Below are 24,780 nucleotides of genomic sequence, written 5' to 3' on the forward strand. Positions count from 1 at the left end.
CGGGTGGCGGTTGCGGGTGGCGGTTGTGGGTGGTGGTGACAGTTACGGGTGGCGGTTGCGGGTGGCTGTGGCGGTTGCGGGTGGCGGTTACGGGTGGTGGTGGCGGTCGCGGTGGCGGTCGCGGGTGGCTGTTACGGGTGACGGTTGCGGGTGACGCCGGCAGTGCCCGCGCTCCCGCCCGTTGCCAGGCCCGGGGCGGGGCGCGGGCGGGGCGCGCGTGCGCAGTGGCGGCGGCGCGGGGCTCTCGCGAGAGGGGCGTGTCGGGGGCGTGTCGGGCGCGGCGCCGCGGCGGGGTCGGGCCGGGCCGCGCGGGCGGCACGTGGGGACGGCGGGGCCGCGCGGGCGGGACGGGGCAGCGGCAGCGGCTCCGGGCAGGGCGGCACGGGAGCCCCGCGCGCACCGTAAGTACCGCGGCCGCGCGCGCCGCCTGCCAGCCGCCCCGCGCGCCGCGACGCGGCGGGGACTGCGCGCGCCGCGGGGCCTCGGCCGGGCCCGCGCCCCGAGCGCGCCGCGCCAAGGTCAGCGCCGCCGCGCGGGGCCTCGCTGCGGGGCCAGCCCGCCGCGGCTGCCGCCGCTCCCCGCGCCTCGGGCCGGCCCGGCGCTGCCCCGCCGCGGAGGGGCCTCCTCGTTTCGCTCGTTGTCTTTCCCCGAGAAAGGAAAGAAGGAGAAGGGCTCCGCTCCCCGGCCAGCCCGCCCGGCGCGCGGCTTTCCCGGTGGGCTGCGTTCCTGCTGGGGCGCCCCGCGGAGCATCCTCCGCCGGCAGCTGCTCTGCAGCGACGGGAGCAGCCCCCGAGCCGCGTCCCGCCGCGGGTAACGCTGACTTTGTGCCTTTGCAGGGCCGCGCGCCGCCTTCCCGAGGCCGCCGCTCGCACCTGCGCCTGTTATCGGGAGCGCCGTGGACTTTGTCTCAGGTGAAAGGAAATGGCTGGTTGCTGGGGAAGGTGGTAGCAGGAGAAGGTAACTTCACTTTCCTCCTGTTTGCTCTGTGCCTGTGAATGATCTACCGAGCCGAGGACGCGGCGCCCATGGCCACTCGCGAGGGGCGCGTGGCTCCCGCTCGGCCGCAGCGCGGAGCCGCCTCGCTCTGCGTGGGGCTGCCTGTGCAGGGTGGGCCGAGCTCCGGGCCCTTCCCCTCGTGAGCCTAATGTGCGTACAGTGCTTTCTGGAAAAAAAACAGTTCACAAGGTTTGGGTATATGTGTCTTGATGGCACAGTTAATTCTTGGTTAATTGGCTTGTGTGCAAGTGCCCACCCAGTGCTCTAGGCACTGAACAAAATTAAAACTTTTAAGCAAGTTAAAAGCAACAAGAAAACCTGCAGAACTCCACGTTAAGCTCTAAGTTTGCTAGAATCCCCTTCTCGCGGCATCGCTTTCTGTAGCGCTCGCCTGCCCGTGGCACAGCTTCTGTTTGCAGTGTTTGGCTCCGCGGGGCTCCTGCAGGCCGGGGCGGCTCGCGGGGTTCTGCGGTACCTGTGCGGTGGCCGCAGATTGCTCGCTGCCAGACCTGGAACCAAACCCTGCAAGACGCTGTCCAAGGATATCATTAGGCTCTGGGGAGCCGCGTGGAGCCCAGGCTGTGTACGTCCCCATAGCTGCTTCCGTAGGTGTGTGCTCTGTAGTCACCCCAGCCTGGCCGAGGGTCCAGCTTGCATCCTAAAGCTCTCGGAGGTGCTTTGGGATACTCATGCTCCAAGTTTCTCCTTCTGCTCCTTGCTGAACTGCCTAGACACTCCTCAAAGGCTGGAGTTAGAGCACAGGAATTCCCCCTGTGCCCACAGCACCAGGTGAGGGCACCTGTAGTTTGCATCCGTGCTGCCTGGATTCCCAATCCCACAGATACTCACGGGAGTTGCCTGTGGCAGGAGTTTGGTGCTGAGGTTGTGGCCAGAGCTGTTTGGAGCCAGGAGCAGGGGGCTTGATGGGCTCAGACCCTTGTGCTGGCTTTAGGGATGTGGGAAACAAAGGTGGCTTTTGCACTGCTTGTGCTTGTCTGGAGATCTTAATACTTTAAAAGCAACATACCCCACTCACCTAGAGCTCTCACCTTCCATCTGCACTTAACCGATATGAGGCAAATTAAAGTATTTCTGGTGTCCATGGAGACTGTAATAAAATCAGGGTTGGTATCCTGAGGTGCTCCTAGCAACATCTAGAAGTAATTAATAAACATTAATTATTTTCAATTATTTAATGTTTCAGATCTAATGATTAACCTTCTTAAAATTGTGCTTTCTAACTATAGTGCTCATGAGGAACTCTCGACACAAATGGCTTGGTTAAATGTCCTGAAGTGATTAGTAACTTCAGGCAGCCAGTTTGCAATACTTGTGAGGAGCTGTTTTATTCAGCAGGTGTCTAATATCTCCTGGAAATCAAGGCTGTTGTGTTTGTTTCTCCCAGGGATCCCAGAAGGAGATACGACACTCAGTGCTTTGCAGCCTGCTTTCAGCAGCTCTGCTTTACAATTGCCCCCTGTGCAATTTCCCTTCAACTTTGCTGCAGCTGCGTTTTGTGCACGAGGTGGAAGCCACGCCAGAGTTATTGCAGAAAAAGGTGGTTTTAAATAATTCTTCCGCTGCCCGAAGGCTGCTGGTGGGCCCGAGGAGGCGCTGGGTGGAATTGCCTTTGACCTCTGCTGCCACCTGGCAATGGGGACTAGAAACTTGCCCTCAGCTGCGGTTTGACTCCCTGCGTATAAATAGCAGCAGTTCCTGGCAAAAGCTCCTGAGCTCCACGTGTCTCTTGTGTTGGGGGCCTTAGCTTTGCATGTAGGGGTAAATCTGTGAACTGGCCATTTGGAGTCTCCGGAACAAGGATTGGAGTTTGCATCTCTGTAAAATTCACTGCTGTGATGCTGCAGATCTCCTCTTCCTTAAATCGGAGCTGTTTGTGGTGAGTTTGCGCTTGTGGTCCATTTCCTGTCGAAAGTCAGTGTTCAGAAGAGTATTGTGGTGTTCAGGGGGGCAGAAGAGAAATGCACACACCGTTTCCCTGAAATATTCCAAGCTGAGCGTTGCGCTATGTACTGCCAGGTGGAAAGGAAGGGCTCCTGTCTGTAGGTGGAAGACCCGTTTTCTGTTCCCATTTCTGTTGTGTGGTGCTTTCAAGTTGATGTGACTCTGGGATGATCGCTTAATCAGTGCTTTTTGAGAGCTTTCTTTTTGAAAGGCTTTTAACTTGGCTTTTGAAACAGGGCTGCCGAGGCGAGGAGGCAGCCTGCAGTCCTAGCTGGGAAAAGCCCTTGCGTCCCTGGGAAGAGCCCCTGGCGAATTCGGGCAGGGTTTGTAGGTGCTGCCGTAACGCGGAGCGGAGCAGAGCCTGCCTCTCTGGTTGGGGCTGCAGGCTCTTGTGCAACTCCTCGTAGCGAGCGTGTTAACGTGTACACGTTATCTCCTCCTTGCTCACTCCAGGTGTCTCCTGGTGAGACCTGTGCTTTTCCTTCCTAGAACAGGTGCTTATTTCAGCGCTCCACAGCCTTCCCCGGCTGCGCTTCTGCGGGTTGTTTCCAGCAAGGCAGGCCCTGGGCGCAGGGGTTGCGGCTAAACAGCGCTGCTCTTCGCTGCTCTGTTTGAGTCTAGTGCAGCGTTTGTTTTGAGAAGCTGTTGGTCAAGGTCTCGGCGCTGGGCACAGGAAAGCTTCTAGCGGGCAGGTCCCGATGCTGTTCTCTGGGTACCTGTTTGGTCTCGACACTGCCTCTGTTCTCACTATCTGTTACAGCCGTATCAGTGTTGTGATGTGAACCTCACTCTTCTTTCTCCTTGAAAACTCACATCTCTGTTTTTGCCTTGTGGGTGGGGTACAGTGGAAGAAGACTTTGGTTAGTTTAGTCTCTGCTTTTGGGTGTTGTGTATGCATATTTTGTGGATCCAGTGCAGATGCCAGGCATTTGATTTAGTTGCTTGCTTAAATTTTCATTTACAAGCTGCACTTAGCGGACACAAGTTCAGACAATGTCTGCAGTAGCAAAAGCTGCTTTTGTTTCACCAGTGCAGAAAGAAACACAAAGCAGAAGTATTGGATCTGAATTGGTTCTGGAATTATAGAAAGTTATTTGTCTTATTCTTCAAGCTGGGTGAAAATACACAAAGAATGAAAGAGAATAAAATTTGAGTTTTAGAGAAACGTTTGTTATGTGTTGGCAGATAATACAGGAATCAAAACCTGCTTTGTCTGTGTTGCAGAGGGCCAATTCTCTAGTCTTTAATGCAAGACACTTAATATATTATGTCCCTAGCACAGTGGCAGAGAGGAAGGAGATTTTTTTGCGGGAAATTGGGTGGAAAATGCACAGAACCTCTGGGTAGTAACTTGAGAGCTGCAGCAAGGGACAGGGCACGGCCGGAGCAGCCGTGCAGGACGAGTCCCAGCAGGTCCCTGGCGGGTGAGGAGCGAGTTATTTTGTGCGGATCTATTGGTTAGGGAGCGTTGAAGGAGAAGCAGCAGCGGGTGCTGAAGCCTCTCGGCCGCGACAAGCACCGCGCGCCGACAGGATCGCTGTGTCGGATGAGAATGAGAAGGGCACGTGGTCTCCAACCAGTTCGCTGAACTTCCTTGGCTACTCTGAAGAAGCAGAATATTTGGTTCTGTTCCTGGAGCAGACCCCAAATTGGCAAACAACTCCACCAAATTTGAGGACCAGCAAAGAAAGATAAGGGTGGTAGTGGTGCAACAGGCCAGAAGCTGTTTCTGAAGTTCGCTTCAGTGTTGGAGATACCTTTCTGGCAAAGCAGCGAGAAACCTATCCTGCCTTCCTCCGTGACAGAGGAGTCATGGGGACGTTGGCTTAGGAAACTATAAATAATGAAACAATGGGAGCAGGAAGGTAATAAGATATGAAGTGCAGGAAGGAGCTTGATAACCCGAGAGGGTTCATATTAATCACAGAGTGACCTGTGGCTTTTGCACAGCAGGAGTGATGAGGTGCAGGTCTTGCCCTGGCCCGTGCAGCGGCGCAGGGACGAGGGCTCCCGCGTGCGCGTGGGCACCGCGGTGCTTTGGGAAGGGGGCACGAGGCCTGCACTTCTGTTGAGAACCTCTGGTTTTAATGTGTCAATACGGACTGCGCAGAGCCCTCCTGCCTTGGCCGTGGCACCGCTGGAGCTCCGGAGCGCTGCTGGGCCTGTCCTTGGTGCCACCGTGGGAGAAGGCGCAGAGGGCAGCGACTGTGAGTGCAGTATCGGTAAAGCTGGGCTGTTGGCAGAGCAGCCTCTGCTGCAAGGGCAGGGAGGGAGTTGTTGTAGGAACACTGCTGCTTTGAAAGGAGTTCTTATCTTGGAGATAAGAGGCAGCCTGGTCTCGGTAGTGTTTCTTGTTCCAGAGCCCTAGTTTGGTGCCTACGACAACCAGCTTTTGGCTTTGAGTTACAATTTACCCCTCTGCAAATAGGAGGGGTATTTGGTCACAATTTACCCCTCTGCAATTATTATATATTTTAAGGGTATGGAGTGGTTTTACTAACTGTTTTCATGCACAGAGGAGACTGCTTCGTGAGCTGTGAGCAGAGGTGCAGCTTAGGGAGTATCTCTTGCCCTTCTTGTCTTTTGATACTGGTATTTGAAACAGGAATTACTACAGAACCCTGATCTTTAATTAGTTAACTACAGAGGAAGGTATCTGTTCACTCCTGTTTAAAATGAGCCCTCTCCAGTTGGAGATCTTGCCTGCCTGGCTCATCCCTGTCTTTGAGCGTCGTGCTATTCGAGCGGTCACCTGCAGGTGACATCGTGACGGTGGCACCGCAGGATGCACTAGAAGGAGGGTGGGAACACCGGGGTTCGTGGATGCTGCGTGGCCTCCAGGAGAGGGGCTGCAGCCCCATGGTCCGGGAGCAGACGTGCAGGGGACGACGTGCGGCTGGGTCTGACCGGGGGGCAGTTTCCCAGAGGGGCTGGCAGACCCCAGCAGTCCCTGCGTGGCCCTTTCCCCTCCGGGGGAGGTGAGAGGCTCCTCTGAACGGGCTGTGGTGACCGTCCCCTGGGTAGCCCCTCTGGCACACGTGCAGGGGGGTGTCCTCATGCGCGTTTCTTTGCTGGAATTTCTTCTTTCCGAATCTTACCTGTAAGACCTAGTCCTTTAGGTTTTTGTCAGCGCCTATTCTTATGCCTCCTATAAGGCAGAGCATGTGCTACTGGTTATTTTTAGCATGGAAAATTTTAAGAGTCCACGTGGTCCCATTTAGTTTGCCTGTGCCAGCCTTGTCCAGTTCTCTTTCACCCAGATAGTATTTATTTCCCGAGTGCAGTATCACTAACCGTAGGGTTTGTAGGAGGCATCCCGGCCTTGCTGTGGAAGCTGAGCTCCCAATGCAGCCGCTCACTGGCTCTGTGGCCCTGCAGCCAGTTGCCACATCCAGCCGTGGCTGTTCCCTGGCCTCCACGGGCAGCTTCCCGGAGCGCCCTGGTGGAAGGGGAGCCTTTGAGCTGGGATCTGCCGGTGCCGCGGGGCTCCCGGGGCTGCGTTCCTTAGGAGCTGTCCCTGTCTCTCGTCTCAAAGCCCTGACGCAGCTTTGCCGTGGATCGGACCCCCTCGCTGTGTGCCCAGGGCTCTGGGAGTCGCCAGGACGGGATGCCGGAGTCGCCGCGCGGCCCTTCCAGCAAGCGCTGAGGCTGCCGGCGAGCCCCGCGCTGCGAGCGCTCCTGGCCTTATAAGGATGCGTGTGCTGGAGGCTTGTTTGTGCTGGCCGGGGAAACAAGGCGCCTTAAAATACTGCCCTGGGACCCTAATGCAAACAAGTGCAGTGAGTTTTCTGTCCTCAGCCTTTCTAAGGTAGGCCAATAAGCATTTTCACTCTCGTTGCACTCGCCTTCCTTACTGGGAATTTTGTGCGAGTCGGGTCAGAGCGTGGTTTTGGAGAGATGACCCCTGCTCCCCGCTCGCTGCCTCAGTCCCATCCTGGCCTCATGCGGGGTTACTTGGCAAGTTGGGAATGGCTCGTGTCGGAGGTGCAGCTCGCAGCCTGGCCGTGAGGGAAGGTGCGACACTCGGTCGGGATTCCTGAAATGCCGGTGGGAAGTGGAAGTGGCGGGCGGCAGCGCGGGCAGCGCACGAGCCTGGCGCTCGCTTCTATTTTTGGTGCAGAGCTGGGGGCCTGCGTGCTGGGAGCGGAGCTTGCGGCGCTCCGCGCTGCTCCCGGCGCTGCCGAGGGAATAGTCGGGAGCGTGAGCAACGGCTGCGCTTTCCCGGTGCCGCCTCCTGCCTCCCGCGCGCCAAGGCTGCGGGGCAGGACGCCGTCCCGTCTGGCGCTGTTGGAGGCCATGTGATTTGACAAGTTGCCATTTTCCGCTCTGCTGCTGGCAGGAAAATCCCAGGCTTTCTTCCCCCACGTGTTTAAGTGATCCCGAGCCAGGTGTGGGGTTGGTGGTGGGCAGAGGTGGCTGCTGCTCGTGGCTGCCCTGGGAGGTGCAGGTTTGAGGGCTCCCGCAGCACAAACGGGGACCGTGTTGCCTGTCGCAGCCTCTTCGTGGCACTGTCCAGCTGAGTGGGTTAAAGACAGGCCATCTTCTAGGCACGCCGTCAAAACAGCACCGCGGCAGCACGCTCACGTCGGGCCGCCACCAAATTCTTGCCATCATGTTTGTTTAAGGAGTGTTTGTTGGTGCTAGGTGTCACCCAGCCGACCCGGAGCTGGGCCATGTCTGCGGGCGTCTCGTGCGGAGCACGTGCCTTGTTTTCCGAGCGGGCAGGAGGAGGGATGTGCGGGTCCCATCGAACACGGTCACCGAGAGGGCTATGCAGCTCTTGCTAAAAGTAGACAAATTAAGAACATGAAGTTGAACTGGTTCCACAAGGAGCAGTCAGCTAAAGCAACGATGTGCACTGTGATCTGAGTATCACAGAGGAGTGGAGATCTTGATCTTAAATTATCTTCACGTTTGAACTGATTCTCCAAGCCTAGCAGACAAAGGAGTTTGGGGATAGGTCTGTCCCTCTGCGGAGCATCCTGCTCCTGTCTCCCTGCACATTAGGACTGTGTGGGACTATTGTTTGTACAGTTGTGCCACTTAGTGGGGAATGGGATAATAATAGGGCCGTCTGTTTAATCAAGGAAGCTTGCTGGGAATGGACTTGGTGAGCTGCTTTAATTTGAGTTTGTGGCTGGCCTGTGAGACAGCTTGTGGGGTGGCTCTGCATTAATTGCACCGAACTCAAGTGGACAGCAGCTGAGCAGCAGCACGGGCTCACAAAGTGCCTTTGTGCCGCGCGGCGTCCGTGCGCGCCTTTTGTCGTAGCAGCGAGCAGCTTTTATCCTTTCCGTTTACCAAGCTTAAAAAAATCAATCCAAGTTACTGTGCAGAATTGTTCTTTTTAAATGCTAAAACTTCATTTGAGGAAGAATTCGGATGTCGCCATTAACCAGAAGTTTATTTTCCCCTAGTGAGTCTGTTACCTGACAGTTTAGAAGTGACTTTGCTTTGTAGAAGAAATCGGATGCGACTGTCCAATAAATGCAGAATGCAATTTCCTGTGCAGGACTACATGGATATCTCATCCGTGGGACACTGGAGAGGTACCATGGTGTGCATTTCTTAAATCGTGTCTGCTGTGGATCCGATGCGGGAGGAAGCAGGGAGCTCTGTCGCCTCCGTTCCTGCCGTCCGCTTGTCTCCGTCTCGGCTGTTCGGCAGGGAGGCGAGGCCGGAGCCGGCTCCGTGGAAGCTGCGGGATGGGGAGAAGGCTGCAGTGATTTGGGTGCTCCGTTTGAGCTCGAGGGAGGCACGTGCGATTTTTCTCCCCCAGCTGAAACGTAATCAGCTCTCCTCAGGGCCCCAGTTTTCATGGGCCCTGTATTTGGGAGCTGTTTGCTTTGATAACACGAGTTTTTTCCAGTTGAGGCAGACTAAGCATAGCCGACAGACTGAGTTGGTTGTCCTCTCTTGTATGAGAAATATTATGCTTCAAAAAGGAATTAGATAATGCTCTTTTCTAGTGGATGGTTCCCATTTCCATGACTTTGCTATCTGCTAAAAACAATCCTTATTTTTGTCACCCGTTGGCAGACGTTTTGAGGCCATAGTAGTGTGGGCATTTCGGGCACATTGTGTTTTGCTTTAAGTCCTGCTCGGTGAAGATGTAAACTGTAAATCTCTGCAGCGAGGCGGCTGTGAGGAGCCCTGTGCTCGGCGTTGTGCTGCAGTGCAGACCTCGCTAAGGACGGCCGGGCACGCGGCCTCTCCTCGCTCCAAGGAGCCCGGGCAGTGGGGACCGCAACTGGACACCAGTTTCTCAGGAGTGATGGGATGGCTCCGTGCACTCGTTAAACAAAAGCAGCAGCTTTCAGAAGTGCGTGGTCACAGCGGCCGTGCAGTAAGCTTGGATTGGACCAGACTTTGGAGCTTCCTAAATAACAGGATCTTCATCCAAAAGCTCCTGCTGCAGAGAAATCGGTGTATTTTAGGTGTTGTAGCACAGTTCCCATCTCTTCTAAGCACTAATGCTCATCTCAGGGATGCTGAGAGACCAGTTACTTTGCAACAGAAAGAAAAAGTGGCACTTGGTCACAATTCAAACAAAAAGAGGTGAATGTATCCTTATTCTGTTGCTGTTCAGTCCCGATTCCAGACTGCTGGGTGGGAATGGGAAGTCCAAGAAAGCTAGTGCAGGTCTTTCCCAGGGGCCTTCCTCGGGGAGCAGTGGGGATCTGGGGGAGCAGGTGGCCTGGCCAGGCTCGGAGCAGGAAATGCTTTAGCCCTTACATGGTCCAGGTTCCCATCTCTGCACTGGAATTGATTCATCCCGGGACCGGCCTTGCCGAAGGCGCGCGGCGCTGCCGCGTTGCTTCCCGCTCTATTTATAGCCATGGAAGCGTGCTCCTGAGCCACCTCGGTGCCGGGAACCCGCAGAGCCCTCCTTAAGAAAGGACTGAAGCTGCAATTAAGCGAGGCTGCGCTTGGCGTGTCCGCGCCGTGCGTGTGCATCCTGCTCGGTGCAGAGGCAGCCGCGCTGGGTGAGCTGGCGCCTGGAGGCTCCAGGGCCGCGTCCTCTGCTCCCTGCTGCAGCCCTGGTCTTCACCGCGGGCCCCACTCCCGGCTGAGGCGTTCGGGCAGGTCCGCCTTCTCTCCGGGTATTCCCTGTGCAGCTGGGCAGATGCTCTCCCAAATTCACAGTGCCTTTCCCGAAGGGTGTGTAACAAGTCCCAGTGTGACAGGCTGCCGCCACCAATTCCTGGTGCTTTGTTCCCAAACAGCTGCTGAATGTTAACAGCTTCTTGATGCTGCGGCCATAGCCGGCCATTCAAAGGCAAGAGATTCTCCATTTATCAGGAGCTGCCTCAAAGCAACAAGCAACCTCCCTATCTTGAGAGATGTCTCTTGCCGACACAGTCCTGACTAAATTATCTCTTCCTGCCTGTCCTGTTCATGATGGTATCGAGGCTGTAATTTGGATTGGTGTAAGCAAGCTTCAAGGTCATCTCGCCACTTGGTGCAGCGCGCTGGGCCAGGAATAGTGCACTCCTGCGGCCGCGCTGCCCGGCGCGAGGAGCTGCTTCGCCTGCGCTCCCTCCGACGGGCTGCGAAACTGCAGGAACCAAAATAGCGACCGCTAAGCAAGGAGCCTGGCTCTGATTTCTCCCCTCCTTGGTTCTCCTTCAGCTGGGCTGGCGGGGCGATTCCTGCTGAAAGCGCCTACAAAATGAGCTGTGGGGATCCTTTAACAAGGTGAAAAGGACTTGTCTCCTCGTGGCGAGGAAAGCCTGGCTTTACTGCTAGCACCTATCACTAGGGCACCTGCATGCTGACTGCCAGTGAGAGGCCTGGGCACCTCTCACTTTGAGTGGTATCTTTTTGAAGCATAAATACACTTGGTGCAGCACGTAAGTTGGTGTGCAGGAGACTTGGCGTCCTTGCGTGCGTTTGTTCTTAACCTGTTCAGTGCAGCTTAAAGGCAATCCACTGCAAGGGTGAGAGTTTGAGAAGGGGCCGGGTATTCGGAGTCAGTCTGGAGCAGCGAGCTTGGCTGGGCCGTGGAAGGGAGGTTGCTTGGGCAGGGGATACGGGAAACCCATGAGGATGCTCAGACGTTGAGGGAGGAACGCGAACCTCCGCGGGAGGGTGGACAAGTGCTCCGCAAAGCAAATCTCGCGGGCCGCTCTCAGACCTGTAAAGGCACAGGGAAATCCAAGTCCTCGGAGTTAACGAGTGTCCCACCTTACAGTGATGCTTCTTCCTGAAGTGAGTTCATGTCCTCTCTGGTTCTTGGTTCCAGGTTTTTGATTCAAGTACTTGCCCTGCGTCTCTGTTAGCCCTAGAAATGTACACATCTCTCATTTACTTCTTGGCTCAGTTGCCAAATGATTGCTGCTCTTCCAGTCCTGACTTTGAAACCTATTGTTAGGTGTCTTTGAGTGGCTGTTTCAGAAGACATTTGAGCCAGACATTTTATGTGCTTCACAAGGCCCTGAAATCATCTTTCAGTGGGTTTGTTTGTATCCAATGGCTGCATCTGTGAGCACAGGATGTTCCTCCAGTCCTTGGCACACTGCTTGGTAGCCTGAATTCCTTGGGAGTTATCTTCAACTGCAGGCCTTCCCACTTCAAATCAGTCCGGGTAGCCACATAAAAGCTTGCAAATCATGTTCCTCTGTCTCAGCCACTTAACCATCGGGGTCAGGTTTCACACGTGTCCCAGGCATTTGTGCTTAGGAGCCAGTCCTGTAGAGCCTTCTGTAGTGGTGTCCACTGGCGTCTTTCCACAGCAGGGAGGTGTAATTATCCCTTGCCGGGCCAGGCCGCTGTGGTGGGATGTGGTGGTCACATCCAGCTGGTCTTATGATGCCCGTTGTCTGGGGTTAGTTCTCTAGACAGGGAGAAGTGTCTCTTCCTGAGAGTCATTTTTCCTGTTTGCCCGGATAAGCGCAGCAGGGAGATGTGCCGGGTATCCCTACTCCTTGGTAAGGGTCTGGGTCTGTGGACTGCTGGCAGAGTAGAGGTGCAAATTTGAATAGTGTCTGGAAAAGAAGCTTGTCCACACTAATAGAAATAGCTTGACTTTTGGCTTTTTCTGTTGACTTCATTGTTTTAACACTTTCTCTTTCCATTCCCCCTTGCAGGTGTAATTGCTGACGCTCTGTAAAATGGCTTTACGTTTCCGTGCCTACTTCCCGTACGCCTTACCTGGAGTGCTGGCGCTGCTTGGCTGGTGGTGGTTCTTTTCCCGTAAAAAGGAGCACGGAAACAACCATGCCAGGCGAGCAGTGGCCGTCGCGGAAGAGCGGCGGGTAGAACCGCCTGTGAACGGTTCCTCGCCCCCGGCAGAAGCGCCTGCTCCTCCAGGACTGCCCCTCTCCTCGGAAGAGGAGCACCCCGGGAATGAGCCCTCGGCCTCGGCGCTGTCCGCAGGGTCGACGACGCCCTCTCCTCTGCATCAGGCTCACGAGAGGGTAGATTTCTCGCAGGATCTTCCAGCCCCAGCAGTAACGGCTGTCCAGCCCAGCGCCCTTGAGGACGACAGTGAAAAACTGGAAAGAACAGACTCTCAAGATGAAAGCAGCGTCCCTGCTTGCGTGTCTCTCCCCCTGGTCTCAAAGAGTGCACAGTGTCACAGCAGTGCTGTGATCAGCCCCAAACAGGATTCGAGCTCTGGTGCAACTGAAGGTCAGCGGCCGTCAGCATCAGTGACGCTGACACGAGAATCTTCGGGGATCGTGGAGAAGGTCGGCAGTGCAGAGCAATCCAATGAGTCTTCATTTAAGCCCCCTAAGGAAAACCAGATGCCAGAAACTGTGCTAGCAGATACTGGCTCTGTGACAGCCCTCCGTTTGGGATTGGAAAAGGAAGCCAGTACCCCACTAGCCTTTCACAGTAATGAAGTTGAAGCTGTAGCAAGTCACATGGATTCCATAGTTGGGACGTTATCAGACAGTTGCATGAGGTCTGCCTGTTTAGAGCAGTCCAGGGAAGAAGAAATGTCTGAGTCGATTGACAGTAGTGTGCCTGTGTGTCAGGAGGACACACAGCCAAAAGGAGATGAGTTGGAAAGAGAGAGGATTGAAGGAGTAAGTTTAGACAAAGAAGTTGAGAAAATCGAGCAAGTAGCAATACAGATAATTTCCAAGGTCATTTTGGCAGCAACTGAGGAAGTGCTGTCTGGGTCTGTAAGTGACGTGTCCAGTCGGATCTGCCAGGCCGCAGCAGGCCGCGCTGAGCCACCCCTGGAAAGGGCAAGTGCTGCTGCTCCCCCCCAGGCGCTGGCAGGGGATGAGCACGTTGCTGCTGCCGATGATCCAGCGGTACCTACATCCCCACAACCAGGGGAACGTGATCCGTGTGTGACATATTCCAGCTGTTTAACACACGGCCGTTTATCCAGCCCAGTTCAGGGAGACCCGAAAGACCGTCAGGTAAAGAACTGTGTGCACAGTGAGTCTCCAGGAGCTGGTCGCACTCCTGTTGCGTCCCATGGAGGGTCCCTGGGAGAGTCTCACATGGTTATGGAGGACTCTGGGTGCAGCACGTGTGCATCCGAAGATGGGACAAGCATCGAGGACCCATTGCAAAACACAACGTTGTCTGGCACATCAGGCCAGCACTCGGACTCACTGAGCACATCTGCAACCCAAGACACATCTGCTGAGCATAGCTCAGTACCAAGCGAAAAACCTCCTACCCCGAAGCTACCCGAAGACAGTAAAGTGCCATACAGTAATGGGATGTTGAAAGAAGACAGCTCAGACTTGCGTCACGACAGTAACTGGACGGCAGAGACAGATGGAGATCATTCAGGAGGTAAGGGATAAGAAAAGCCTTCTACAAAACCACGGTGAGCAAGGGTTTTATGTGCTGTAACACCTCTGATTCACAACACAATAATCGAATAAATTCTTTCTGTCGAACTTTTCCCAGTATATGAATCCTTGTCCTGCTTGTTCAGGTGAATGTAAGTGACAAGCACTGCCAGAACTGCCATTTCTAGAGGGTTCAGTGCTAGCTAGGTGATTTTCAGGCTGTGTTGAGCCTGGCTGCGCTCAGCACAACGCTGCTTGTCTGAAGTTAACTATGTGCTTGAGTACCGTGGTGAAACGGAGCGTGTCGGGATGAAGGTCAGGCTTTGAACACCTTGCTGGTTTGAGAGCCGCTAACGCAGATCACTTCTGCTTCAGTTCGGGCTGCCCCTGGTAGGCACTGGGTTCTTTCCTCTGTTTATGGGCTGCTGCTGAAGGGAGGCTGTAGGGCAGGTTTCTGAGATGCTACTGCATGAATCAGAGAAGTGCTCTGATGAATCGTGATAAAAATCAGTTGGTTGCAGACCAATAACCCTGAAGGCTTTTTGCTTGGAAGGGTAGGAGCACGACTAGAAATCTCAACAGGGAACAATGTTCATGAAGTTCCTCCATCTGTCTTGTTGCATTGCTTTTGCCTTCTAGATCCTGCATGGTGTGTGCCTGGCAGAACAGAAGCTGTCTGAATGCGTACTGACCCGTGCGACCTTGGATGTTAACATCCTTTGTAGGACCCCGTGGTGCCAACAGCTCTTAATGACAGGATGTCTCTTGTAATTGCTCCAAAGTAGTGGGGGTGCTGCTGCTTGTAAAATGTGAGGATGGGGATTGTGAAGTGTTTAGGATTAACTCCTTGAAACAGTCTCACTAGTGACAGTATATAAAGAAAGAAAAGGGTTTTGCCTTGCTGTGGATGCTGGTGTACTGGAGAGAGTGTGTGTGGTGTAGGAGTGTGTGGTGGAGCCTGTCTGATGACCAGCGCTCTGCACGAGGACAGCCGAAGGGTAGGGAGAAAGTTGTGGGAGTGCCTGTGCTGGGAAGGGCGCCGCGCAGCGCCTGGAGGTTCCTGTCATCCTCCTTGCTCAGGAAGTCGTTGCAAATGGCTCTGCTGTCACTGGGCTTTGGAAGCGCCTTTGCTCGTGCCCAGTTGAGATGTGGCAGACATAAAGCAGCTCTTGGGTTCTTTGTCTCACTGGGCTTGCACTGGATGGTCTGAATGCGTACGAGCAAGTGAGGGTCTTTGTGCTGCTCCCTGTTAATCTGGAGGAAGGATCAGCTTTCTGATGCACAGACTGTATCTCAGAAGGAAAGTGTTTAAGTTCTTCCCTTTTGCAGGTAGGAATGTTCCTGACGCTGACTGCTGGTTTGAGAACCAAGCAGAGCTCAGCTCTTGCCCATTGCTTCTCGAGGTGTGTAATAAATTTGGGCAAGAGGCAGTCCAGGCCTCTGCTAGTAGTGGGCACATGTGACACTTAGGGGTCTCGGCACTGCTCTGCAGCCCCAGTCCAGGCAGGTATCGTGTCAGTGCACCAGGTGAAGAGGTTGCTTGTCCTTCCCTGCGTCCCTGTGGAGAGCCCTGTCTCCTGCTGAATCTGGGCTTCTTCCCATTGTTCAAGCCCTTCTCTGGGAACCAAAGGGAGTTTTGAGGAGGGTGTGTGACAAGGCTCCATTCCGTCTGAACCACACAACTGGACCGCGGTGTGGACATGTCCTGTGTGAATGTCTAGGCAAAGCTCTGCCAGCCCTTCTGAAGTGAGATGCTTTCTTAGCCTTGCGTCCAGCAGCTGGGTTGACCCTGCGGGTCGTCTGAGCGCTGTGCCTGTGTTTCGTAGGTTCGGATGTAAATAGTATGGATTCTGTGGACAGCGGCTGTGCCCTGGGGAAGACGGAGGCTCACCAGAACTCCAAGCCAGGAGGAGAATCCAGCAAGTCCGAGCTCACCATCTGGGAAATAGAGGTTCCAAAGGTAATGAGCCACCGTCGGGCCACGCGTCCTGCCCTGCCCCACGTAGCAGCCCGCTGCAGTGTGCTGCTGGCTCAGCGCCATCCCGAGCAGATCAGCAGAGTTAAGCGTTTATCTCATTAGACCTCTGCAGAAATGAGCCTGTGCACACCTGTGAACAGGGGGTGTGGAAGGGCTGTGCCCAGGGTCACAGCGCGTGTTAAACTCATTGTTTCCCTTTATGTTCTACCCCCGTGTCTTAGTCTGATGCTCGGGAAGCATTCAGGAGGCTCTGAGGTTACACGGTTACTAAGAGCAGGTGATTTTTATTCTTCTTTCTGCTCTATAGGGGGGTTATGTTTCACAGGCTGAATGCAGATCTGAGCTGTTCTGTGAAGCTGCTGCGCTCTGTCTTGGTAGTGTGCTCCCTTCCTTTTGGATTGAGAGAGAACCAATTTTTAGGCCTGTCTATATTCATCCATTCTTCCCTGTTTCATACATGCAAAATGCCGCACGACTGCCACGCACAACGTGCTCCTGGAGCGCTCTCCTGTGCACTCCTGTTGACATAAGACACCAGCTCCCAGCAGGATGCACTTGGATGCCCCGTGCCTGGTGAAGACGTGCAGCAAATGCTTTGGGACAGTGAAGCGCAGGCCTAAGCAAGCAGCTCTGCAGCAGCAGAGTGTGTTTAGCTGCTTAGTGAACACAGCTGTCGCTGTTTCCCCCAGGTAGCTAACCCTGAATCCGGTAGGATTGTCCCTACCAGCTGGACTTGGGCCCAGCCGTTCTGCTCTGGTACTTGGTCCATAACAGTAGGTGGTGGTGGATGCCAGTGAAGTGTAAGAGAAAGCAGAGGTGTCCGTACTGCCCCGCACTGAGTAGTCCAAGGGCTCTCTAGTTTAGCAGGCACAACAGCCTGGTTTCCTCTCCTATGAATTTGTTTGGTCCTGCTCTAACTTGTTAACTTGTGTTTAATATGAGAAGACCTTATATTTTAAAGATACGTGTAGCATTAAAAATAAATAAATAAAAAGAGTGGTAGGAGGCAGATTCAAAGAGGAGGTGGCTGTACTCACTGCAAGAGGACTTTCCCCCCAGTTTGAGTCTGTCCTGTAAGATACAAAGATGGATGGATCAAAAAAAGTGGTGCTTCCTGACCTCTGTTTACCTTGATTTATCACAGACCAGCTGAACTCTGCGCCGGTCCAGCGTTGCCTTATGTGTGCTCTGCCTTGCACTATGTACTGCAGGAAAAGAACGTGGGAATAGTGCTGTTACTGACTGCTGCTTTCTTCTCTCTTTCCTAAAGCACTTAGTTGGCCGCTTGATTGGCAAGCAGGGAAGGTACGTGAGCTTCTTGAAGCAAACATCTGGTGCCAAAATATATATCTCAACGCTACCTTATACCCAGGACTTCCAGATTTGCCACATAGAAGGTGAGATGTCACTGTATTCATGGTCTGGTATCAAAGCTTGGGGGCCCTTAATGAGATGGGCAGGGAATTTAAACAAGTTAAGTGGCTTCAAGTCCAGTGCTTTAAAAACTTTTCTGCTCAAGGACAGTGCTGTTACAGTAGTGGCAGATGCCAAATCACCTATGTCCTGGCATGTGAACCCTCTGTACTGGAGGTTAGAGTGAATTTTTAACTTCCTTGGTTTACTTTAACCAGCGCTCGGCTGGATCAGGTTGGGGCTATGGTGTATATATCAAACGAAACCTCCTTGAGCATCTCCTAATGCAGCCTGGGAAGGCTGATGGACTAAATGTGGCTTAAAAAAAAAAATCAGTGCAGTTTAAGTGCATTGGTACGAGATGCTACAGCTGTTGGAGCTGGGGCCTGTCAGCCTGAAGTGCGCTCGGGGTCCCGCCGTGCGGTTACCTGGTGGGTCTGTAAAGCTCTGGGGCTGTCTGTGTAGCCCAGAAGGCTCCTGGCAGCTGTGGGGCTGTGGGCACGGGCTCTGCGCGCGTCCTGGGCGCACGTGTCCATGCAACTCTGGGGATGTTTTTGTTCGTTTGTTTTCCAGGATCCCAGCATCATGTAGACAAGGCGCTGAGTCTGATTAGTAAGAAGTTCAAAGAGCTCAGTCTCACCAACATCTATGCTCCACCTCCCCCTTCGCTGTTGTTCCATCCTCTCCCTATGACCTCCTGGGTGAGTCCCAGCTTGCTGGCTGTGCTGCTGTTGGGGTGGAAGGCTCTCGGTGGCGAGCGGCATCACGGCGTGCTGTGTCCTTGTGGCCCTTTTCCAGTGAGAGCCGATTCCCTCAAAAACAACTCTTTGGGTTGATGTGGGTCTGTGTAGCCCAGCGGATGTGTAACCACTGCAGGTCAGTCCTTATCCACCTGCTGCTCCACTCCCTTTGCCTTTCTGCCTGAGCTGGGATTGCAGCAGAACGCTCTGCCAGGCCGGGCTTAATGTCCCGTAGTTGCACACCTGGCCTAATAGGGTTTTGCCCGAAGGCAGACGCGCCTGCCCGAGGAGATGAGGCTTCAGTTTGCAGCCGAGCAGATTGGCTGCCTGCTTTGCTTAAGGGCCGCTTGATGTGTGATCCAAATGTTCCTGTGATCAGTTTTCATTACCATTATTGTTCAGAAATCCTGGAACTAGTCTTAATGTTTTACTATTTTAAGATACTTCATCTCACTCAGAGGAGGTTTCTATGTCAGTGTTTCCCAGAAGAGTTCTTACACACTTTTTTTTTCTTTCCACGTATTTAGAAATACTCCTTTACTTGCATTGTGCATCTAGAGTCTGTTGGAGTAACTGTGCGTGTAACTGTCTCCATGGGTGTTAAATCAGGCTTTGTTCTGGAAAAGTGGGTTTATGCTGTGAAACAGAAGGCCTCTTAGATACAATCTGAGCTCAGTAATGCCTTAAGTTCTGTGAAGTTCCCCAACACGGTTGCTCTCTGATGGCCAGGGAAAATTATCTTCAGAAGAGACTTCTGCAACAAAATCTTAATTTGAACAGTCCCTGCAAAGGTTACCTCGATGTGGGAAATGCTGAGGGCAGGGAATCCCAGCAAGTCCTGCTGTGCTGATAGTGCAGCGTGACCCGGCCTGCACTATTGCTCACGGATCCTTTGGGTAATGAGTTTGCTCTGTGCTGATGGGCCGTTTGTGTGCGAGATGGGCCCTTCTCCCCATCTGATTTCCTTTAGAAGGTCATAGAGTCGCACTGAGCTGCTTTCTGGTCGTGGCTCAAAAGAGCCTTTTGGAAGCAAGGCACCAAGTGGCAGGGTTTTCCCAGCGGGGGCTGTAAGCCTTGGGGTGGCTGGTGGAACCCAGGTGGATGCGTGTGTGTCGTGTGAGTGAGGCTGGGCCTGCAATAAACACTAACGGAACCTCCTCTTCCCGGCGGCAGCTGCTGCTCCCCGATGGAGTCACTGTAGAAGTGATCGTGGTCAACCAAATCAACGCAGGGCACATGTTTGTACAGCAGCACACGCACCCCACTTTCCATGTCCTGCGGAGCCTGGACCAGCAGATGTATGTCTGCTATACTCAACCTGGAATTCCAACCCTCCCAACACCTGTCAAAGGCAAGTAATTAGCTGCTTATGGATTGCTCACTGAGGGACCTCTGGGAGGGTCTTGCAAAAGCTTGGCTGCCCTGAGTAAGAGTTTGGAAGTTTCCTGGTGTGTGAGAATGTGATTTTGATTCTCCATAAACAATTTTGCAGCACTGCTAGTGCTCGAAGTGCTGATCTCCACCAGCCCCCTGACAGTGAACCCTTCTTGTTGTGCTTTGCAGTTGGCGTTATCTGTGCGGCTCCAGGTCTGGATGGGGCATGGTGGAGAGCGCAGGTTGTTGGCTACTTCAAAGAGAGCGATGAAGTGGAGATCAGATACGTGGACTACGGAGGATATGACAGAGTGAAAATCGACACGCTCAGACAAATCAGGTCTCCAGCTCCTCTTCCATGGCCTGAGGCCCTGTCTAGCTTGAGCTGCGTGATTGGAATCATGGGGTTTTCAGCACCGAAGTGGAAACGGTGGAACGGTTCACCCCAGCAGCGGGGTGCTCTCGCATGGCTTTTCTTGAGGGATTGCATTACTCAGAGCCCAGTGCTAATCACAAAATTTGTTGTGGCTGTTGAAAGCTTGGCTGATTCTTGACAGCTGTCAATTTTAAATTTAATTCCTTTTAGGCCAACCAATTAATCAATGCTGGAGAATACAGAACCAGTTTTAAAGCTGTTCTATTCAGGCTGACTCTCTTCTCTTTAAGGTCTGATTTTGTAACACTACCTTTCCAAGGAGCTGAAGTCTTGCTAGACAACGTGGTGCCACTTCCAGGTATGGAGCTCTTGAGACACTCTTGCCAGCTGTGTACAAGCAGTGATTCTGCCTAACCTTCCCCTGCTATTGCAAGTGCAGCCTCTGGGGTGACTAGAGCAAGGATTAGAAAAAAAGGTGCTTTATTCCTCTGTGCTAGCATGGCACAACCAGATTGACTCCAGGGCAAAGATGATAAACGTGCAGGCTTTCTCCTACATGGAAGAGAAAATGAATTATGTTCTGCTAAACAGCAAGCTGGCAGAACTGGCAGGACATAACTGAAGTAGCTGTAACTATTTTGCTGCCTTCTGTTGTTGAGCATCTGTAAATAAACAGATGCAAACAGTCTGTAATCTGCTAGACCAGCACCACCACTTCAGCCTGGTCCTGCTGGAGTGACTGATGTGTGCAGTTTTGTGCTCTAAAAAAAATACCCTCCAAGCTCTGGAAAACTGTCAGTCACTGCCTAGAAAGGCTTCCTGCTTTTTTGGTCCTAAGATGTTTGTGTCTAAAAAAACTGGCCTTTTGGTGCTACAGGGGTGAGTTCCAGGAACTAGGTTTCATCACTGGCACTTGTGGGGGTGGCAGGGCTCCAACTGCTGCAGCCCCTGCCAAAGCTGTAGACAGATGATGAAGTTTAAGCTGTTCCCAGCAGAGTTCAGGGTTCTGCTTGTGCTAACGGACCTCCCTCAGTATTTGGGGAGGCATCGGAAGTTTAGACAATTGCAGAGATGTTCTCAGGGTGAAGCTCAGAGGAGCTATTTGACTGGAAATAAGCAAATTTCCTCCAAAGGGAAGCGCTTTGGTGTCCTGTGCCGTCCCGGCCGCGCAGGCCGCCGCTCTCCCGGCGGGGCAGAGCGTTACCTGCAGCGAGGTGCGCGGGGCTCAGCGCCGGCCCCGGCAGGCGCCGCGGAGGAGCCGGCAGCCCTTGGAGCTGCTGGCACGGCTGGGGTGCCAGCCGGCCGGTGCCACAAATGCTCCTGAGATCCTCTTTACAGTATTGCTCTCTGAGCAGGGTCAGCAAAGTCCTGGCGCTGCTGAACTTAGCTTAGTAAGGATCAAAATATTAATGGAAGCTCAAAGGTGCTGCAGAAAAATACTCTTGTGTCTTTAAAGCCTCCTAATTCATCAGCCGCTTGTGATCACATTAACTTCGCTAGCAGCTTGCAAAGCACCTTGTCCTTTCCCTTCAGCAGCACAGCAGAATTCTTGTGTTCAGCCTGATAGACTGCTTCCCACAAGTGCCTACGGCAAGAGTGGGTGAGGTTCTGGGGCCTAACTTATGTAGGAGGTCAGACAAGATTAGCTTAATAGCCCCATCTGGCCTTTAAAGCCTGTGAATGTCTCATTTGTTTTCTCATATTCTTTTCGTTTCAAAGATGAGGATCATTTTTCATCAGAAGCTGACACAGCTGTTAGTGAGATGACCAGAGGGACAGCACTACTGGCACAGGTACGTGTGAGCTGTCTGGAAAAGCCTTGCTGGTTTTTCCTGTGCTCGTTATCTGCTCCCGTTCCTGCTGAAATCGGAAGCAAAGCCAGGGCCTCAAGCCTAATTGCTGGGCAGGGATCTGAAGAAAAATCTCAGTGCTGGCCACAGGCAGATAACTTCCTGCTGGCTGCGCGCGTCCCTGAGGAACGCAGGGAAGGCCGGATGCCTCTTGCCGGGTGATGGAGGAGGGAGAAGGGGGCATCGCTGGCTCTGGCGCTGGCACAGAGCGGGTTGCTAGCGCGCGGTGTCCCCGCCGCGGGGTGTCCCCGCTGTGCGGTGGCCGCGGAGCAGCACCGCGTGGGCACTGGGTGCTGGGCGCCACGTAGCTCCGTGTGGAGCGTCCGACGGGCCGGGAGCGGTGCCCCCCTGTGCCTCGGGCCGGGCGGCCGCCCCTGACGCGGCGTCTCCTGCCTTTGCAGGTCACAAACTATGACAATGCCACCGGGCTGCCGCTGATCCAGCTGTGGAGCATGATGGGCGACGAGGTGAGTGCGCCCACACGGGCAGGCGCTGCGCGGTGAGAACCTGGTGCTGCGTCTGCCTGCGGGTTCCTTCACCTCTCTGTGTGCTTCCCTCCAGGTGGTGTCGATAAACAGAGCTCTGGTGGAAAGAGGATTCGCTCAGTGGATTGACAGCTACTAGCAATGTCCGAGATGCCTCGACAACTTTTTCTAACAAAATCCCTTTTTTGCACTGTTACAATTCGGTTTGGCAACCCCTTTTGGGAAGAACTGTTTACACCTGTGTACAAAGTTTTGCGGTCCATTGAAACTTGTTTTGCTCAACTGTTACCATTTCACTAGAAACACTTACCTCATCTCAGTGAAAGGCGGGGTGTTAAAAGCCATAATGAGAGATACTGTAGCTTTAAAGCAAAAAAAAAAATCTCCCTGGCCTCTTCTCAAAAAAAAAAGAAAAAAAAATGTAAAAAAAAAACTTAAAACCTTGGGGCTCGCTCAAAGCGTGAGCAAATGCCCCTGAAATGTTAACTGTGGTTGCATGTCTGTTCAATATGTATAATACCCCATGAACTCGATGTCTGCTTTTCCTAAAAGCTACATTGGCTGTCCTTTTTTAAACAGGCTCTGCCTGTGAAACCAATGGGTGTTAATGAGTTTAATGTTCAGTTTATGAATTTCTCTGTATTGTGCCACCAGCCTGCCCAAACTGCGTTCATCTGGGGTCTTCCTGATGCCGGGGTAGATGAATTGCATTCATTGCACTTGCTGTGGCACGTGTCTCACTGCAATCATGTTCTCTAGGCTTGAGCTGCTTAAGGAAGAAAGCTGCTCTGTGCAGATGCTTCAAGGGCAGGATATGTTACCACTACAATTATTGCTCTGAAATCTATGTTCCAAATCATGTATTTAAAGAAAAGAACTGATTGCCAAGCCCAATTGTAATTTGTATTTTTCTAGCTGTGCAAGTCTGTAAATATATATAAAAAAAATCATTGTAATATTTTGTACAAGAAAAACACTGGAAACAAAGGGAACTTTACAGAAACTTTTTCACACCAAAATGTCCTATGTAGGTAGAACTGGTTTGGAGTGCGCTAGGGTAGCTGACATATCTGGAGCATCCGAAGGTGGGAGTGTTTCTGCTCTGCTGTATACAGGATTAGCATTCCCTTAGATTGCTGTCTGGTTTGAATTGTGATCACTGCATTCTTTGCTATGTTGCTGTACAGATATGTTTAAAAAAAAAAAAGTAACAATTTGGCATTAATATTGCAGTGGTGTTCTCTCTCAATTTTTTTTCCTCCTTTTTAGATTTCTGTCATAAGGAATTTAAATTTTTGCTCAAGTAATTTAAACTGACAATATTATTAAACACATGCCCCTCTAATGTATATCATTTTAGTTGTGTATTGAGCTGGGATTTGTTGCTGGCAGAGAAGACACTTGTCAGGAAAATGTTGATGTAGTCCCCAGGAAAAAAAACAAATTGGGTGAATTCAGGGATGTTTTTACATCTTATGAGCTAAGGTGTCAGTGTGCCACATATCTGGATAGTTGCCTACAAAAGCATTTGGTCCGATCCCTTATGATATAGTATGATTAAATCCTTTTTTGAGTTCTCTCCTATTCGGCGTTTATGATTTAATGTTCATGTTTGCAATAATGTCCAATGAAAACTAAATTTGGTAACTCCAATCTATAAGACATATATCCTCTTGGAATGTTTCTTTCCATTTCAATTAAAGCTCGAATTTTAAGCCGTCTTAATCAAACTGTGCTGCCTAAGAGCCTTCATTTCCAGACCTCCTGTCATGTAGGGTTGGGAAGGGAGCACAGGGGGATAAGCAGGTGAGAGATGGTCCTGATACAGAAAGACCAAGTTTGGAAACTCCTGGGCTTTCTTTAAGTTTTGTGGAAGAGCTGAAGACTGGATTTATTCCCAAAATGAATAACTTTCATAAACCTGTAGTCTAAGCACTGCTGTTCAAGACTGTTGAGACTGTTTTGACCCTGCAACCTGGGGAAGTTGCTTTGCTGTCACACCTGTGTGCTGGAAGGTGAAACCTGGGAGTCTCTGCCCTGGTGTCAGAGCCCCCTGAAGGCAGGAAGGCCTCTCCTTGCGGGAGGTCGGAGCCCCGGGCATGGTCTCCTGGGTCGGAACTTGGCAGGGAGGTTCCTGCGCTCGCGCGGCGTCGTGCTCGAGTGCCGCGAGCTGTAGGGAGACTCTGCAGCTCTGCCGCTTCCCGGGGTCCCGCGGTGCCCTCGTCGTGGGCAGGGAAACCCTTGTCCGGGGTGGGAAACGCTGCCCTGGAGCTGCGAGGAGGCTGCCCATCCTCCTCGGCTCCGTAACACGGGTGCCTCCTCCGTTAGCGACGTCTCCCCCGGCATCGCCGCGGCCCCCGCGCCAGGGCTGAGGCTGCAGCCGCCCCGCTCTGCTGTGAGAGCGGGGGCAGAGCCGGCGCCTGCTCCGGGGCAGCCTCGCGACCGTGTGGGCACCGCGTCCTCAGGACGGCTCCTCTCCATTCCTATCCCCTCTCTTCCTGGAGCCTCCTCCGCCTCACAGTGGGAGACAGGAAGGTGATGTGTCCCTTCTTGCCTCAAGTGGGAGCGGGGCCGTTCCTGGCCTTGCTCACCAGGCAGAGGTGAATGAGGAAGAACAAGGGCACAGGGTGGCTGGAGAGGACAGGGAGAGGGCGGAGGACAGGACGCAACAGGGAAGTTGGGGCTGGTGGTCATGGTGGCGCCCCCGGCCTGGGGACGTGTGGCGGCAGCAGGGCATCCCCGAGCATCCCATGTTTTCCTCAGGTTTCCTAAGTTCACCTCACGGTTTCCCAGCAGAGGGTCTCTGTGCTGGGGAGGGCAGCCAGGTTTGGACGGCCGAGGGC

At 53.2% G+C, this 24,780-nt stretch overlaps 1 protein-coding gene across 1 annotated transcript; it reads left to right on the plus strand.

Annotated features, from left to right (window-relative positions):
• The first annotated feature begins 847 nt into the window (after positions 1 to 847).
• Positions 848 to 23,667, plus strand: AKAP1 (A-kinase anchoring protein 1). Its single transcript, XM_088535672.1, has 11 exons — positions 848 to 957; positions 12,048 to 13,722; positions 15,548 to 15,681; positions 16,970 to 17,096; positions 17,686 to 17,813; positions 19,026 to 19,203; positions 19,416 to 19,566; positions 19,893 to 19,960; positions 21,322 to 21,395; positions 21,854 to 21,919; positions 22,014 to 23,667. Exons 2-11 carry the CDS (start codon positions 12,072 to 12,074, stop codon positions 22,074 to 22,076), a joined length of 2,640 nt encoding a protein of 879 aa, XP_088391798.1. The 5' UTR covers positions 848 to 957; positions 12,048 to 12,071; the 3' UTR covers positions 22,077 to 23,667.
• Positions 23,668 to 24,780: the final 1,113 nt, after the last annotated feature.

This window comes from Tinamus guttatus, unplaced genomic scaffold (assembly GCF_059628265.1).
Source record: "Tinamus guttatus ecotype Peru unplaced genomic scaffold, ASM5962826v1 Tinamus_guttatus_pri_ptg000043l, whole genome shotgun sequence".
Lineage (NCBI taxonomy): Eukaryota > Metazoa > Chordata > Aves > Tinamiformes > Tinamidae > Tinamus > Tinamus guttatus.